At 45.6% G+C, this 19,374-nt stretch overlaps 1 protein-coding gene across 1 annotated transcript in view; it reads right to left on the reverse strand.

Annotated features, from left to right (window-relative positions):
• Positions 1 to 19,374, reverse strand: part of CCDC152 (coiled-coil domain containing 152) — a 62,193-nt gene that overhangs the window by 30,794 nt on the left and 12,025 nt on the right. Inside the window, exons 4-8 of the mRNA XM_083154172.1 lie at positions 18,130 to 18,198; positions 17,387 to 17,451; positions 10,412 to 10,514; positions 8,013 to 8,140; positions 5,991 to 6,077 (exon numbers count right to left, since the gene is read on the reverse strand). Of these exons, the coding sequence (XP_083010298.1) occupies positions 5,991 to 6,077; positions 8,013 to 8,140; positions 10,412 to 10,514; positions 17,387 to 17,451; positions 18,130 to 18,198 (452 nt within the window). The remainder of the gene's footprint in view (positions 1 to 5,990; positions 6,078 to 8,012; positions 8,141 to 10,411; positions 10,515 to 17,386; positions 17,452 to 18,129; positions 18,199 to 19,374) is intronic.

A 19,374-nucleotide genomic window follows, 5' to 3' on the forward strand; every position in this document is an offset into this window, starting at 1 on the left:
GGTATGAACTATTCATGTTGGCATGGAGTTAAGTTACTTTTTTTAACATAGTTTGTGGCGAGCGTAGAACCCGGAAGTAGCACGGCGTCATGCTGGCGCTGTGAAACTACACAAGTACCGTACCTATTAATCTACTGGCAAAACAGTTGATCTGATTCCTGCACAGAGGTAAGTACAGCTATATTTATATATATATATATGAACAGCAAACCACATTTTATAATATCTTCCAAGAACATTTTCAGATTCACAGCTTATGTAAAAAATCTCGGTTATACCATGCAGTAGTGTTGTCAAGGGAAAGGGGGAACAGGGTTCCCTATGACATAAAGCTTGTTTTTAGTGGTGCCATACCGGCATGGCATGCCATCTCATTCCTCCCAACTGCAGTTGGGAGGTCGGGACTCTCGCGTGGCAAAGCCGCACGCACTCCCCAAAAGGGGGCGCGACCTTGCGCGCTCCCGAAAAGGGGGCGCGACCTCGCGAAAAGGGGGTATGGCCTCACGGGATGACGCGACCTCCGGCCGCGCCCCCGTTTTCCGCCGCTCGTCAGCGCTGAATACAGGCTATGCGCACAGCATCTATTCTTGGCAGGCTGGGGGACTCCCAACTGTCCCCCCCTCCGCGGGACAATGGCGGCCCCGGGCGGGACGCGGGAACGTCCCCGAATATCAGGACGTTCCCGCAGTAAGCGGGACAGTTGGGAGGTATGCCATCTGATGTCACCACCCCACCCCCCCTCCCTGTGCACTTCAGTCCAGTACTGGAGAGGGGAGGAAGCATCATGTCAATGAATGTAAAAGAAGCAGGAGCCCACCAGAGACCAAACAATACACAATGATGGTGTGTGTGTGTGTGTGTGTGTGTGTGTGTGTGTGTGTGTGTGTGTGTGTGTGTGTGTGTGTGTGTGTGTGTGTGTGTGTGTGTGTGTGTGTGTGTGTGTGTGTGTGGAGGGGGGGCACATTGTGGTATAATAATGTGTTATTAGGGGCCAAATTATCTTGTGCCTCAGGAGCTTCTTGGGAGGCAGGTAGAGAATCAAAATGGAGGCCAGGCAGCATTCTCTACCTGCCTCCCAGCCTACAGCCAATCAGTGAATGCTGCTTGGTAGATGGCTGGTGCTATCCACCAATCAGAGTTCTGCTATTCATTCCCTGTATGGAAACATGCAGACAGACAGCACGGGACAGAAGGAAGGGTTAGTTATTATTTGTATTTATTCCCATACAGGGCGGGGCCTACAATGCTGATAAGATGGCACTGGCTGCCTTGAAAATGTTATCATCTTAAGAAATGACAGCCCTCCTGCAATACGTGGAGGAGTATCCCTGTCATCATGGAGCGGAGAGGCAACATAATACACTCCTGAAGTGAGCACTTTAGGTCAGGAATAAAGAGACAGACAGTACACAGCTGCTATAGTGCTGGTCAGCCAGCCATAGAATCCTGATTACATTGGGCCTGGTTCAGTGCACAATGCACTGTGCACCAGCAATTTCTAGTCAGAATGAGGTATGCCGTGTTCACATTGCTCATGTGGAATACCTGGCTTTTGCTGCAGCGATGGACCCCCATTCTCACTGCTAACGCAAATTCCCGGGCGAAGCAGTTCTACCCGATAATTTCCATTTTAAAAAGCAGGGTTGGAGACCTGGGAATTTCGACATGGGTTGACACATCCACACAAAATTGGTTACTTGTTTCCTAGCACGGTGCCCCTGATTTTGATCGTAGTACATCTTATACAATCGCATCCCATCGCATGCAATATAGTGGCATGCGATGCGATTAGATTTTTAGGTACTTGTGAGTTATCCGGGCGTCCGATTTTTAAATCGGGTCGGATCGGGACATCGCATCGCATCGCATGCGACCATCGGATGCGATGCGATGCGATGACCCGATTTTTCCATAGGAATCAATGTTAAAATGGACTGAGTCCATTTTAACATGGAATTCAATGGGAAAAAGGGTCCTTTTCATACCCCTACTATCCAAGTGGGCATGGAGTTGGATATAAACCTGTGGCGAGCGTAGCGAGCCACCGAGCCCGAAGCGTGGCGAGCGTAGCGAGCCCCGCGAGGGGACACAGAATACCGTCCCCTCGCGGGGCTCGCTTCGCTCGCCACGTTTCGGGCTCGGTGGCTCGCTACGCTCGCCACAGGTTTATATCCAACTCCATGCCCACTTGGATAGTAGGGGTATGAAAAGGAACCCTTTTTCCATAGGAATCATTTTAACATTGATTCCTATGGAAAAATCGGGTCATCGCATCCGATGGTCGCATGCGATGCGATGCGATATCGCATCGCATCGCATCTGATTGTATGCCTTAACTTAAGGCATACAATCAAAAAATCGGACGCCCGGATAACTCACAAGTACCGATTTTTAATTGTACAAGCACCCTGATGGGTGCTTACAATGTTAAATGCACCCCCATTGTCAATGCCACCCCCACTATCAACGGCAACCCAAAGCGTGGCGAGCGCAGCGGTACGCTTCCTCCGACCTTTTCATACCCGCACTATCCACGTCGGCGTGGAGTTGACTTTATAAAGTGTGGCGAGCCCGAATAGTGGCGAGCGGACACGGATTACTTTACATGTATTCTGCGTCCCCTCGCGGGGCTCGCTGCTCTCGCCACGCTTTGGGCTCGTTGGCTCGCTGCGCTTGCCACACTATCTAGAATCAACTCCACACCGACGTGGTTAGTGGGGGTATCAGAAGGTCGGAGGACGCGTACCGCCGCCCCTCGCCACGCTTTAGGTTGGCGTTGATAATGGGGGTGGCGTTGACAATGGGGGTGCATTTAACATTGTAAGCACCCATCAGGGTGCTTGTACAATTAAAAATCGCATTGCATGTCATTTGCTGGCATTCATTGCTGGCATGCAATGCTATGCGATATTTCATTGTACAAGCACTCCTGTTAATTTACCAGGAACATCGCATCGCATGCATAGCATGCATCGCACACCACTAAGTATAGGCATGCTGCATGTCACTTTAATCAGTGGAAGCTGCTTGTGCCTCCTATCTGCATTTTCATAAAACAAAAAACAAAAGGCGCCCAACATTAGCAGAGCTGTCCGGAAACTGCCAGCTCACTCCTAACCAGGCATCTCGCAGTACATGGCATATAGAGGCAAGATGTATGAGGACACAGCTGTATACACAGCTAGAAAAAAGGAAGCTAAGACACACATTTATTAATCAGAAACAAAATTGAACAGTAACACATCAGGTATATAGTAGATCAGTGGTTCTCAAACTCGTTCCTCAGGACCCCACAGAGTTCACATTTTTCCAAGTCACTCGACAGGTGCACTCATTACTGACTGACACATTATAAAAGATCCACAAGTGGAGCTAATTATTTCACTTGATTCTGTGAGGAGACCTGCAAAACATGCACTGTGTGGGGTCCCAGGGACCGAGTTTGAGAACCTGTGCAGTAGATTAACAGCCCAATAGGGTAATTTTTGTAAGTAGGGGAAAATGGACAAATAGATATGGGGATTAATGCCCGACTATAGACTTGACATACAGTATAATGCCAGAGCTATTACATTGTAAACCCATTTCCTCTGATGGTAAGACATAGGTTGTCCGGAGCTATTGTTAACTTGCCCGGAGCAGACACGGTAGGGTCAAAAGGCCCTAATTACCCACAGTGAATGCATCTTCAGACTGCAACATGCCCCATGGCTAACAATTTAAACACCCCCCCCCCCCACACCCCCCCCCCCACCCCCCCGATGCGGCCATTTTCCACCGATTCTGTTTTTTAAAAAGTCAAATCTGCATCGGTGAAAAATTGCCGAAAACAACCGCAGTTTCGACTGAAACACACAAAGTAATTTGCCAATCCACATGTTTTACGACCGTGCCAATTTTTTCCATGGTCGAAAAATCAGCATTGAATCGAATGTAAATTCAGCCTAAAATCATCAAAAAGTGCAGATTTTTCAACTCTCTGTGAATACCCACCTACAGTAAGTGTCCAATCAGATCCTCAATTTATGAATATACAGTATGTTACGTCATTACAGTAGGAATCTACATAAAATATAAACGATGTCTGTGTATGTTCCACAATAAGTCTCGAACGTAGGTTGTGGTTGGGTAGGTGGATAGTTGGAGACTTGCTCTGGCTGCTGCAGCAGCTTCTGTCCTGCTGTGGTTGGGAAGGGAATGTTAATAGTTGGAGCCTTGCTCTGGCTGCTGCAGCAGCTCCTGCCCTGCTGTGGTTGGGGTGGATAGTTAGAGACTTGCTGTGCCTGTTGCAGCAGCTTCTGCCCTGTTGTGGTTGGGAAGGGAAGGTGGATATTTGGAGACTTGCTCTGGCTGCTACAGCAGCTTCTGCCCTGCGGTGGTTGGGGTGGGTAGTTAGAGACTTGCTGTGCCTGTTGCAGCAGCTTCTGCCCTGTTGTGGTTGGGTAGGAGGATAGTTGGAGACTTGCTCTGGCTGCTGCAGCAGCATCTGTCCTGCTGTGGTTGGGAAGGGAATGTTAATAGTTGGAGACTTGCTCTGGCTGCTGCAGCAGCTGCTGCCCTGCTGTGGTTGGGCAGGGTAGGAGGATAGTTGGAAACCTACTGTGGCTGCTACAGCAGCTTCTGCCCTGCTGTGGTTGGGTAGGGTAGGTGGATAGTTCGAGACTTGCTCTGGCTGTTGCAGCAGCTGCTGCCCTGCTGTGGTTGGGTAGGGTAGGAGGATAGTTGGATACCTACTGTGGCTGCTACAGCAGCTTCTGCCCTGCTGTGGTTGGGTAGGGTAGGTGGATAGTTGGAGACTTGCTCTGGCTGCTGCAGCAGCTGCTGCCCTGCTGTGGTTGGGTAGGGTAGGTGGATAGTTGGAGACTTGCTCTGGCTGCTGCAGCAGCTGCTGCCCTGCTGTGGTTGGGAAGGTGGAACAAGAATTGCATAAACTTTTGCCCATCCCTTAACACTAGCGTGTATAATAAAGCTTAACAGATGCCCTACTGTATACTGAAGGGTAGTAATGAACATACAGTGGACACCGTATAAGTGTACCCCGTCCCTAGCTGCGCTTGGCACACTATTATATTCTCCCTCTATGTCCACTTGGATAGTATAGTATGGAAAAACACCTGTTTTGAAAAAAAACAACTCATGGTAACCTCATTTTTATGTCAACCTTTCCCATGTCAAACTATGGCCCTTATTCTGATCGGTGCGGCCGGATCCGATTATGCGGCCAGGACTGTGCGTGCGAAACCCCGCCTTCCATACGGATCGCCAACTCCGTCCGTACGCGGTAAGAAGCTGGCCGAACGGACCGCACGTGTATTTTTCACGGAATACGCCTCCTCCATCTCAGGGAACCTCCCCCATCATTCGATGGTCGCAGACCATCGAATGCAGGACCGAGTGCTCCACCAGCTCCCGCAACCTCAGACCACACGGACATTTTTCCGTGCAAAAGCAGGGATCTGGGCGGGCAGCTGACATCCGGCGATGTCATATGTCTGCCCCCTACACGTGCGTCACGGCCGCATTACCATACGTACGCCCAGCGTTTGCATGGGAACGCCCATGAAACGCGGGGCGTATGCATATGGTAATGAGCCCAAATAGCCCTTCACGCCCCTCTCCACCCCCTGTTCGGAGTGTTCACATTTCATGCGGGATTTGGCCGTACGCCCCGCTCGCACATGCGCAGAGACGCCTCTGCACATGCGCAGACACAAAACATCGGCGGCACGAACGCACGCAGATATTACCGCACCGATCAGAATAAGGGCCTATATGTTGACTATTTGACCAAGTTGACCTAAGGTCCGTCGACCTTTTTCATGTGTGGACTAAGGCCTGCAACCAAGATTGATCGGCCCATTGACTGTCGACCAATTTATTGTCGACCTACTGACCGCATCCTGTCAATCGATGGAGGGGAAGGTTTTAATTTATTCTAAATGCGGTATGTAGAATATATTTCTGCAGTGAAAGAAAAGAAGGATAAATACCATTCTGTAGATATTCTGAGATAAAGGATTTGCCTCTGGGTGCGATTGAGAATGTCTGCTCTGGATTTTTGCCAACTTTGCATTAAACTGGAAACACAAGAAAGAACAAAGCAATACACATTTGCTGTCTACTATCATACTGGAAAGCAAATTGACAATGGGAACTAACATGCGTGATTGTATTGTGTTACGTAAAGTATGAAGAGCACTGCATAATCAATAATAATAATTTTCCCAAAGAGACCCAAAGAACTACAAGGTCAATCTGCTACAGTTTGGTGATTTTGCTGTATACACAGACAAAAAATACCATAATGCAGCGGTAGGAGGGGATTCAATGAAGTGATGTTTTTTCATCTAGACAAAAAAACTGCACTTTTCACCGTTTTTAGGTGAAATTTAGATTCGACCTATTCAATTAAATAGCTGAATTTTTGACTAGTTGAAAAAATCTGGCACGGTCGAAAAACACGTGGGTCTGCAAAATGACTCGCCGATCCACATGTTTTCGGCAAAATTGGGGTCATCTTTGATCATTATCTTCGCCGATGCAGTTTTGAAAGTGAACTGCATCGGTGAAAAGTGACCAAGAATGGGCGCAATTGAATACTAAAGTGTGCTTTATTTCGGCTAGCCATTTAGGATTATGGAATACCCCCCTAACCCTGAGACCAGCTCAGGGTTAGGGGGCCCCCTAAGAATGTTGAAGTTGTACATTTGCCTTGGTTTTCTTTTGTATCTATTGTTCTTGTGTGGGTGGTAATGGGTGGGGTTTAAGATGTTTATCAGTGGCTGCTAACTAGCAGCACTTCCTCTTATCTTCTTAAAATCTCCCAGAATGTAGAGTAGTGCTGCCTGGCATAAATTGATAGCAGATAACTTCTTCTGCCATTTTTTGTTTATCCTTTTGGTAACTTCAACCCTCAACCTTACTATAGGTCTGTGTAAGGATATTTTTATGCCTATCCCAAGCAATTTTAAATGACTGCTGTCTCAAGGCCCATAGACACTGGATGATTTTGAGCCGCCCAGTGTGTACGGGCCAGCGATGAGCAGTGAGCACTGATGCACGCTCCTGCATCATCGCCGGCCACCGCTGCTCAACTGCTGGTATTTCCACAGATGAGCGATGGGATGGACGGCTCTCCATAGCACCCTGCTATGGAAAGCAGGCCACCCCCAGAAAAATCGCTTGGATGGGTGAAAATCACTCAGTGTGTATGAAAATCACTCAGTGTGTATTGCACAGTCCAGCAATTTTCCCATCATCGTTGTCCATACACGCTAGGCAAAAACACCAAGTAAGTATAGACCTTTAACCTTAACCACCTCTGATGGGATCCAAAGATGAGAACCATAAGGTTAATAGAGGACTGCCTTGTAGTTCCAATACAATGTAGCAGTTCCCACCATGGACTTAAATGGAGGCATGTAGGGCTTTATCTCTGACATTAGATTTGAGTCTCGAACTATATATATATATATCTATAAATCTATATCTCTCTGCATGTTACTTCTGCCCCACCTGTATCACAGGGTTGACCCTCTCCTTCTGGGAGAAAATGCTCTGTTCCTGGAATTCCTTTGTACTGTATGATTGCCATCACCTGTGGGGCAACACCTTTCTTATCAATTACCTTGCTCCCCACAGGTGACGGCAATCATACATTACCAGGGAAGTCCAAGAACAGAGCATTTTCTCCCTGAAGGAGAGGGTCAACCCTGTGCAACAGAAGGGGGCAGAAGTAACATGCAGATAAATATATATATATATATATATATATATATTATTATTTTTTTTTTTTTTACTTAAATCTAATGTCAGAGATAAAGCCCTGCAGGTCCCCATCAAGGGATGCCTCCATTTATGTCCATGGTGGGAACTGCTATATTGTATTGGAACTACAGAGGGTCAGGTAGACAACCCTGCTGTAGCACAACATGGTTCAGCTAAGGCTCACAGTTACTTGTTTGTTTGCCTTATTGCCAAATCAGAAACAGCTCCTGGTGCCTATTCGATACCTCTATTTGCTGTTTGATCATCTCACAGTGCTTTTCTTTTTCTTGAGTCCGCAGTTGTTTTGTGAGCTCCGATATTTCTACGTCCTTCTTTGACAGCAGGCTATCTTTTTCTTCTGCTTTCAACAACACTGTGAATTCACAATACTTAGCATTAGATAGCTGCCACTCGGCACTACACACCACTTAGCCCATGCAGTGCATCGTTACTCGCTCCAGATCAGTCTTGTGATAAACAAGAGGTAAGAATGAACCGCATTACCCTTCTTATATAAGTGGGGAAGCAGAAATGTCACATTTCGTACTGGGGTCAGCACCTGTACACAATCAATATAACCAGCGGCACTCAGAGATCTCAGCCGGATGAATAAACCTGTACAGTAAGTGCTGGTAGTAAGGTGTGGTATGTGGACTGCCAAGACGTGTGTTAATGTGCTCTTCATTCTTTGCTAGGTCATTCAATAAAGGCTACTTCATCTGTATTTGTTTGCTGCCTCTGTGAGACCCTCAAATCTGATCTTCTGAAAAAGCAATATGTCATTTATAGAGGCCAGAGATAAGTCCACACTTTAATAAGAGCACCAGCCTAGGTACACAAGCTTTCTCATAGTCAAAGGATGGTGCTCTGTGTTACCATAGAGACATGTTGGGGAACCGGCCAATAACATTCTGTTTACAGTGCCGGTCACAGGAGCTAATGAGGCTAAGGAATGAAGTTAGGGTGTAGGTAGCAGAGGTGTGTAGACTATTTTTTAGGCACTGTGATGGTTGCAGGGTCGGTGGTACCAGTTGCCAACCTGTTTCTGCATGGTGCCACATCATTACCACAAGATTGGCAGAAAGCATATGTGGTATCTATAACAGGAGGGATGGACTTTGTAAATATTGAAGTAGTTTAAATTTAAAGTAAGGTTAAAATGACCTATTTTGTCCAGTAAAAGTGATATTAACCCTTTGAGAGGGTTAAAAATATCTGTGAAAAAGGCCAGCGTCACTCACATTTGTTATATAAAGTTTTTTTTAAAAAAGTGTAAAAAAAAAAAAGAAGATATTTCCTCTATGCGGTAACCATTACAGGTCATTGTGATGAATGTTTGCTTGGCAATTTTCACATCTATTTTGATAAATTTCCTTGGCACTGAAAAGGTCAATCCTATATCTGTAATACATGACTTCATACCTTTTTAGGTAGGTTCTATTTAGGTATGATTATAATGAACAATAATCTATATATTATTATACAATCCAGGACAAATATATGTACTTGTTTCACCCTCCCTGCCTAGTATATACCGTCTCTGCCAAGTATCTGCCTCCCTTTCTCTTTGCCCACTATTGCCCCCCCCCCCTATCTGCCCAGCATCTGCCCCCTTCCTCTCTCTTTAGCCCAGCAATAAGATCTGTGGGATCTCTGCATTTGCAGTTTAATGCAGTCTAATGCCAGGCAGCGTCTGAGCACCTGCTCACATGCTGCATGGCTGCTCTCCACCCAGTGGCTCTGCGCAGTATAGCGCGGTCAGAGGTTATGCAGCACAGGACTCCGGCCGCACCCTTCTCACTGCCCCGCCATATCACCTGCCTGCACTGACTGCCACACCACACGCTGCACCGCCCGCCCCCCCCCCTCACTCCACTCACTCCCGGCCAAATCGCCCGGCCCACCACTTCCAGCCGCACCCACCCAGGTGAGTAAATGTGCCCAGCCGCTTGTGGGGAGCCCTGGGATTGGCATCCCTAGCTGTAAATGTATAGTTTGTATGGCGGGGGATGGGACGCAGAACCGCCAGTGACCTTCCTGGGTGGCTGGATCACATATGGTCTTTTTGCATGCGATATATCACATGTGATCCCAGCCAAGCCTGCCCAGCTCCGAAAGCCATCTGACAGATGTCTTCTGCAGCCAATGCAACTCGTAGGCTCCGTTGCAGTGAGCACGGGGCCGTGCATCGCATCGGACCTGCTGTCAATCACATGCAATTTGGACACTTTTCATGCAATTGATCGCCGCAATCGCATGAAAAGGCCAAATTGCATGTGAATCACCCCTTAAGTATCCCTGTAAATTTGCCACAATGGCAGTCGGAGAGAGAATTTGTACACTCGCTGTGTACAATTCGGGTCCTGAGAGAACAACTGGTCCAATAAGGGAGAAGTCGGACGTCATACTGCTCATGTCCATAGTAAGAGAACCACAGAGTATCCGATTGTTCCCTGTAGTATTGTAAAGATGATCCACAGGGACCGGAGCCAACTGGTATCATTATTATAACTGACATTGGAATTAAAATAATTAGCACAATATTTGAAATGATACCAAAAAAGAATGATGTCTTTGATGTTTGCTGGAGTGTAGTAATTATAGGTCACATGGTTTCCTATTCATATCGGATGTTTGAACGTACGTTTGGTCTCCAAGTCACACTGGATCTTCTTCATCTGTGCCTTGTATTCCGCCTCCTTGGCTCTACTGTCATTCATTAGTAAGGCAATCTTTTTCTTATATTCCTGAAACCAAATGTGCATCTAATTAAAGTGTTTATCGCGCTGTGGTGACATTTTTGTGATGCACAGGGGAGCTGTAATGTAGTAATACTACGAACAATACTGTATGTATCAGTAATAAGCTGAATAGCAGTGATTAATGCCAGACAATGGCTGCAATAGGTTAATAGGAGTATATTTACTATTATTTATTTATTTATTTATTTATCAACAGTTTCTTATATAGCGCATACATATTCCACAGCACTTTATTATGGGAGTTCTCCTCTTCTTTCTGTCCTACCTGGCTTCTAGTAGCTGCAGGCGATGCAGACCTTAGATGCTGGTGTTTGTGCCAAGCGCTGGTCCCACCAGTGCTTGTGCAGTTGCGCCGTCCACAACCCTTGCACCAGAGACCAGGACTGTATCCTCTCCCAACTTCAGCCTATACATCTTCCCTTGTCCGGGAGTGTAGTAGCCCCCACTGGTCATCTTCAAAACCACCAGGACCCCAAGGAGATAGTTTGAGGTTTTGAACGTGGACACCCAAGGTACAACATTCTTTATAAAGGGAATGGGATGTGCAAGGGCTTCCTCCCATTCTCCTTCCTTCTGGCTGGACAGATCAGCAACTCTAAATATAATAGGCTACTCTTTTTAAGTCCTAGTCAGGCGAACAGCAGGTACTACCATTACATATGTTCCTCACTGTACTTCACTGCCCTCTTTATCACAGTGATGCAGGATCTCCTAGTATTGAGATGTACTGAAAACAGAGTCACAGGAGTTATGATGACTCACTTCTTGATGGCAATGTCTCCCTTATCTGTATCACAGGGTTATGCGGGCATAGTGTGCACAAGACTGTGAGATCTCATTCAGGACTGATGGTGTGCGTGCAAGACATTGGGAGGGGGAGGCGGGACTAGTAAGTCTCACATATAGTCATCCTCAGATGGCGCTATGTTTTAGGTGACAAATAATGAAAGGCTCTTCCTTTTGCTACCTGATGAGTCTCTATTTCTCCATAGCCTACCTATATATAAACATTAAAGAAACTGGTATACTGTGTCCCCTTTTCTATTGTCAAAATTAAAAAAAAAAACTAACAGTTCTATAAGGTACATGGGCCGAAAACCAACAGGAACCCTTATTCATTCAATAATAACAATTTTCAAGTTTATTTATTTACAGTTTCTTATATAGCGCAGTATATTCCGTTGCACTTTACAATTGGAAACAAGTGATAAAACAAACTTGGTAGAAACAAACCGACATAGAGGTAGGAGGGCCCTGCTCGCAAGCTTACAATCTATAGGGATTATAGGAGGGATACATAAGGATAGGATTCCATAGCATGGCAGTCCCATCAGATTACAAGACAGTCCTGATGGGATGCAATTAGATATAATTGCTACTGGAGGTTGTGTGAGGAATCCTAAATATGATAGGCTTGCCTGAAGAGGTGAATTTTCAGGGAACGCTTGAAAGTTTGGAGGCTAGAGGAGAGTCTTAGTGTGCATGGAAGGGTATTCCATAGGGTGGGTGCTGCCCAACAAAAGTCCTGCAAGTGTAAGTGGGAGCAAGTAATGAATGTGGATGAGAGACGCAAATCTTGTGCAGAGCGGAGAGATCAGGTGGGGATATATTTTGGGATAAGCGTAGAGATATAAATTTATTTAGTCAGATTAATGGCCTTGTATGTGAGTAGAAGTATTTTATATTGAATATGGTAATATACAGGCAACCAATGAAGGGACGGACAGACCGGATCATGTCATTTCATCTTGGATTTTATCAATCTTGACCTTGAAGAAGGAAGCAAGTACTTGTGCACTGAGAGTAGCTGGTGGGGAGGGTGAGGGCAGGGGAAAAGTGATTTAAATGTACTGTATAAAAAATTCACTTGGGGTTGGTTAAGTTAATTATTCACATTTAAATGACATGTCCCAAATCAGATATGACATGCACAGTGGGGGCACTCCGGACTTGGGACAGACTTGCCCTGTTTCCCCAGAATGCCTCTACCCTCTGTCCACAAACAAACTAACACACACAAACACACACACACACACACACACACACACACACACACACACACTGTGGGGGACAAAGGGATTGGACAGCAGGAAAATGTGGGTCTGTTGTAATTGCAGAGTAGGTTGGTGGGGAGGAACCAGTATACTAGTCAATAAAACTTTCTTTGATTCTTTTAAGAAAATATACATATGCAGATTTTTACATAAAATAGAACTTGTCAGCAAGAAGCGTAACATTGCTTCATAATGTTACTAGCTCAATTTCCTTTTTTTGTAACCTCTGTAAGATTGATGGGGGAGGGGGAGGGGGAGGGCTTTGGGTTGGGTCTCCCCTCCTTGTGTCACACAGGTGAAATAGAGTTCCCACCAGTGATCAGTTAATTTAAATATTGCATTTAAAATCGTAAAAGGCCACCTTACAGACAGGCGGATTCTGCACAAGGCAACCTAGGCACCAGAAGGTCCCAAGGGGCCCCATATTGATATCCTAGCCATCCAAAAAAAGTCCCAGAGGAGGACTGAGCTACTATACTATATGATATCATGACATCACATGGACCCGCCCACACTACCAAAGTCACTGTGATGTACTCTGATAGGCTAAAAACAGTTTCTGCATTCACGGAACAGTTTCTGCATAACATAATCCGCGTGCGCTCGCCACACTATATACAATCAACTCCACGCCGATGTGGATAGTGGGGGTATGAAAGGGTCGGTCGGACGCATACCGCCGCCCCTCGCGGGCTCGCTGCGCTTCAGGATTACGTCGATACTGGGGGGGGCCTTAAAAATGACATTACATGTAATTTAATGGTATAGTACATTAAATGCCATTATACGCGTCAAAATCACATCGCAACGCATTGCATGCCATACCATAACGGCATGTGATGCGATTTCACTACGTTTGCGTACGTAGTAAAATCAGGCGCCGTGATAATACACAAGTACCGAAAACGTTCCAGTGGTATCTCCGGTTCCCAGGGGCTAGCAATGCAGGGCCGGGCTCGTTGGAAAGCTACGAAATGAGCGATGTCAGAAATGACCCCCCGAAGCGCACACATATTCCCTACCACATGCACACACACAGACATTCTAGGGTAGCATTTGTTGGGAGCAAATTAACCTACCAGTATATTATGGGAATTGTTGGAGGAAATCGGAGTACCCGGAGGAAACACACAGATAATATACAAACTCCACACAGTTAGGGCCAAGGTGGGAATCAAACCCATGACCTCAGTGCTGTGAGGCAGTAATGCTAACTATTACACCACCCATGCTGCCACAGTATCCATTATAATTGGACTTAAATAATATTTTTAACATTAATCCAAAGCAAATTACTACAATGGTTCACAGAAAAAGATTAAACTTAACAACATGTTCATTAATTATCATCATAATGACAGTGAATTGCTATTAATTGAAAAAAAATTCTCAATATTTTCTTATTTAATATAATTTAAAAGGTGCAGAAAAATGATAAATACTGCATAAAACACCCAGAGCCGCGGGTAGAATTTTTATTCTGCCTGTTCTAATTCCTTTATTCACACACGCAATTCATTAAAGATAAAAAATAAAAAAAAAGATTGTTTGTCATGTTGTAATTAATTCTAAGTTATTGTTGCAGCAGATACATTTGCATTCTCTCTGCGGGGAATATGAATGTGTTATTAGTCAGATCAACCCTTCTCTATACAATGCAGTGGAGGTCTTTCAGCTCTTGGCTGGTTGTGATGCCAGCAGCAAGTCCTCACTGCATTATGGGAAGGCGTGAAAGATGTACAGGTACCACTGTGACTTCTGCAGGAGACCAGTGCTATGGGCGGATTCTCTCCTTGTGGTCACATGACCTGTAGTATGGGCGCAAAACTTAATTCTACTACTCAATTATATATAAAAAAGTATGCTTCATTTACAGTAAATAATTTTGCAGCGAACCAGTGGTTCTCAAACTCGGTCCTCAGGACCCCATACAGTTCACATTTTCCAGGTCACCTGACGGGTGTACTCATTACTGACGGACACATTTTAAAAGATCCACAGGTGGAGCTAATTATTTCACTTGTGATTCTGTGTGCAGTAGACAATAGGTCGGCAAAGACAAAAGGTGGACAGTGATAGGAGGCAGATTACATTAAAAAAACAGACTATACCAGGGGTTCCCAAACTTTTTTGATCCATGGCGCTCTAGATCATCGAAAAATTTTCACGGCACCCCGAGGACAAACATTTCTTATTGCAAATTCACAAAAAAATATTAAATAGTGTTTATATGTTATCTTTAGGGTAATTTATGTGGCGAGGGACAGGATTTGTTACTGTTTGTCAACATATGATATGATTGGCAGCCACCAGAACTGGTTTCGCTGTTATATTGACTATAAATAATTTGATTTGGTCCTGGACCACCAACCTGAGGCACCCCTGCAAGTGTCCAGAGGCACCCCAGGGTGCCTAGGCACACAGTTTGGGAACCCCTGGACTATAAAATAAATAACACAGGGACCGGAGATATGTTTCTAGTTCTGACATAGAAGACATAGGGGGTGATTCAGCACGGTTCGAAAGGGGACGAATTCAGGCCTGTTCCGATGGTGGGGGGTGTGCAGGAAAGGGAGCGGCATCAGGGGGACACCCAGCGTTTTATGGGTGTTCCCCTGGGAATGCAGATGTGGCATTCCTTGCTCGGGGCAGACGGCTGACATCAGCACCGCCCGTCTTTGGCAGACTCCAACGGGAATAAAAGTATTTTATTATCGAAGGGGAGAGAAATCATTTGATGGTCGGCCACCATCGAATGATTACTCACTCCTTTGGCCGCATGCGAGGGGACATGTTAGTGTACATCCCCTCGCATGGTACCGAGGGGATTCGGCGGTGGGGTGGGGGCGGGCGTTCGGCAGGGCGGCGTTTATGGGCTCTGTAAGCAGCATACTATATGTACGCTGGTTAGCGAACCATGCTGAATTAGGCCCATAATTCATTGGTTTTGAATGTACATAGAACTCATTTAACTTGTTTATACCACAACTTACAACCAGAGGGGTATTTCATGGGTAGACACATGCATCTACACTGCAAATGCATTACCAACAGGGGGACGCAGATCAAAGTTGTGTTCAAGTTTAATAGGTGTTCTAGAGCGAGTCCAGGGAGTGTCAACAACTGCGTCTTGAAATCCAGTTCTACTGACACCGGTGGCCATGGACCTTTCGCGCAATGTCGGATGCCCCACTGATAGTCTTCCAACACTGGATCTGTGCCGTGTCCGGTGGACATCTCAGTGGGATGCCCATAACTGCATCATTTATATATAGGTGCAGTAGCGGCGGTGACAACAGTAGCAGCCTCTACTTTCCTGCGTCCACCTCTGCATCCCCCCCACCACCACCATAATGTCAAGTCACTTTGCCGGCAGACAGTTGTTCCTAATGAAGTCGTGCTGTGGGCTAAGGCATCCAGTAATCTTCTGGCCAGTTCTCTTAACATTCCAAACGTTCTAACTGAAAACAGACCCGTGCATCCAATTGTTTTCAGTACGCTCTCTTCACCACATGAATATATTTGGATTGTGCTTATTCAGAAAAATGTCACTGAGTGCTGTGTGTCTGCATTTAATCACTGAGCCATTCCTTCTGCTGTCATTTCCCTAGTCCCAGTAAAAGTTATTATCGTTTAAAACAAGAAGGATGTTGTTAGGTCGACATGCATTGGGTTGGGTTTTGCACTTTTTTTTTGAACCGACGTGCCAACAGGTGGTATTTCATGCCCTACCATCCACTAGGGCATGGACAGGGGTGGAACTTGATATCTGTAGGCCCCATAGCAGAAGTTTGTACGGGCCCCTATTTAGCAACTGATGGTGATAAATGTATGTAAAACATATTACTTAGACAGTAAAGATGGGCCCCCTTCAGCTCTGGGCCCCAAAGCAGCTGCACCCTCTGCACCTATGGTAGTTATGCCCTTGGGCATGGAGGGGGAATAGAATAGTGTTCCGAGCGTAGCGATGTACCGTGCCCGAAGCAAGGTGAGTGCAGCGGTGCACTGATAAAGTGTCCATGGCGACCATGTTGACATGTGGGACAAAAAAGGTGTCACCCTTTTGACTGTCGACCTAGCCATGGTCATGCTAATGCTTGTGTCGACCTTAGGCATGTTGACCTTGGGGGGGTTGACCCAATGACCCATACACGCTGTATATTCTGTATATGTTTTTCCTGATATCTGTAAATGCTTTCTAAATATTTCCCTAAATTCCGAATATATTTCATTGTTTATCAATCCAGTTCAAATGTGTGCTTTCATTAGTCTAATAGACATCAGACTCAAAGTGTTATGCTGGGTGCAAACCAGACAATATTGTTAACAATTTTGCGACTCTGATCGGTCTGAACGACAAAATCAAAATATTGTTCAGTTTCTATTGCACCATGACGCTGACCATACGCACTCCCACCCATCCTCGGCAACAGCCTCCGTCAACCCTAAAGGATATATTGCCAGTGAGGGCCATGACACGGAATGCCATGTTATTCAGGAAGTGCCTCTGCAGTCGGTGTTAAGCATGACTGCAGCTAATAAAGCCACACTTCTGCAGCTCTCCAGATCCCTGTTGTAATTTGCACACAGACCAATGTACAGTAATGATGGACAAAACAGTGGAGCGATGTGATCACATGAGTACAGTCGCATTTGTATCTCACTTACAAAGCAATTGCTTGCCTTTCACCGCGTGCGGCATTAGTTGCATACGCATAATGTACATCTCGGAATCAGGCCCTATATGTGCGCATATTGGAACCACATTGTGTATATGTTTTACTAATATAATATCAGTCTCACCTGGGTGGTATCTTGTAGTTTTATCTCTAATACATCAATATTCTTCTTCAGGCTGAAGTTCTCATCTTAAAATAAGTAAATATACAGAACTGTTTTATTAATAATAATAATAACAACAACAACAATGGGTTAATTTAACTAAGGGCCAGATGTATCAAGCTTCAGAAAGTGATAAAATGGAGTGATAAAAAAACAGCCAATCAGCTCCTAGCTGCCATGTTACAGGATGGGTTTGAAAAATGACATGTAGCAGCTGATTGGCTGACTGTTTATCACTTGTGTTATCACGGTTTATCATTTAAGATGGGAGCTCAATAGAGCTCCCATCTTAGTAAGTAAGAGAGTAAGTAGTAAGTCTTGATCCTTGTGCTGCAGCCCTCCACCTGCAGCGACCGCCCTGTCCCCCCAGCCATCCGCCATCCTGCTTGCCGCCGACCCCCTGCCTTCCGCCATCCCCCTGCTGCCTGTGTCTGCCGTATTGAAGAAGTATCGTCGTCAGGGGCAGAGAGCCCCTGATGAGTTGAATAGGGCGGCAGCAAATTGTGGACACTGGTGAATCACGGCAACCGCACGGTGAATCCAAAATTCTGTGCGCTCGCCAGAGCATTGAATACTACCCATAGACTGGATGTAGGAGCAGATAGAGACTAAGCTGTCATTTTCACAGGTTTTTAACTAGTTAATTATGTAATGAGCAATTTAATTGAGAGCGAATGTTTAGTATAGACCATAATATGGCTTACCTCTCATGTTACACTGTAATTCTATAGTTTCTTGCAGACCCTTAATGACCTCCTGTAATGCTGCACATTCTGCACATATATAAAGAGAGTTACGCCTATAATCACTGTATATGCACATAGCATTTTCATAATGGATTCATGACTTGGTTAGCTTAATAACATGACACCAGTAAAAAAAAAACAGCTACAGTATACAATTAGTAATTGCAGCTATATTATATCAATTAAGACCATCAATCCGCAATACTTAAATGACAGAGTAAGCAACAGCTGTTAGCATTTATTAATGGTTCCGGATAAAATAGTGCCTAGATCAGTGATGGCTAACCTTGACGCTCCAGCTGTTGTTGAACTACACATCTCAGCATGCCCAGCATCAGTTTTACCATGGCCAAATAGTAAAACTTTAGCAGGGCATGCTGGGATGTGTAGTTTAACAACAGTTGGAGTGTCAAGGTTAGCCATCACTGGCCTAGACAAATAGTTTGGCACCAAAGAGGCAACTTGCTCAAGGTTTTACTTTGACATACACAGCTGCCTGGCTGTTCCCGATGCTCAGCCTTCGGGTCTGTGCAGCGTGACGGTCAGAGGTCACGCTGCGCAGTCCCAAAAGCTGCACCGCATCACTCCCTGGCCCGGCTCCCCATCTCGGCTCCCAGTCGTCCGTCCACACAGCTCCCGGCCATGAAGGTAAATATGCAGGGCTTCAAAAAATGCCCTGGGATTGGCTTCCCTACTTGCACAGCATACTTACATACCTCCCAACATGACCCTCTCCAGGAGGGACACATTGCTCTGCTTCTGCACTTCCCTCTTGGTGTATGATTACCATCACCTGTGTTGAAGCACCTTTCTCATCAATTAACCTGTTCAACACAGGTGATGGCAATCATACATTAAGAGGGAAGTCCAGGAACAGAGCATTGTGTCCCTCCTGGAGAGGGTCATGTTGGGAGGTATGTACTTAGTGCACAATACAGTATACCAGTGGTAGCCAACCCTAGCCCTCGAGAGCTACCAACAGTTCACATTTTCCAGACAACTTAGCTGCTGCACAGCTGCACTCATTAATCACTGACACATTATAAAAGATCCACAGATGGAGCTAATTAGCTCACTTGTGATTCTGTGAGGAGACCTGCAAAACATGCACTGTTGGTAGCTCTCGAGGACTAGGGTTGGCTACCCCAGCAGTATACCATACTTGCCTACCTGACCCTCTCCATGCAGGAGAAAATGCTCTGT

This window comes from Crinia signifera, chromosome 1 (assembly GCF_055691185.1).
Source record: "Crinia signifera chromosome 1, ASM5569118v1, whole genome shotgun sequence".
NCBI lineage: Eukaryota > Metazoa > Chordata > Amphibia > Anura > Myobatrachidae > Crinia > Crinia signifera.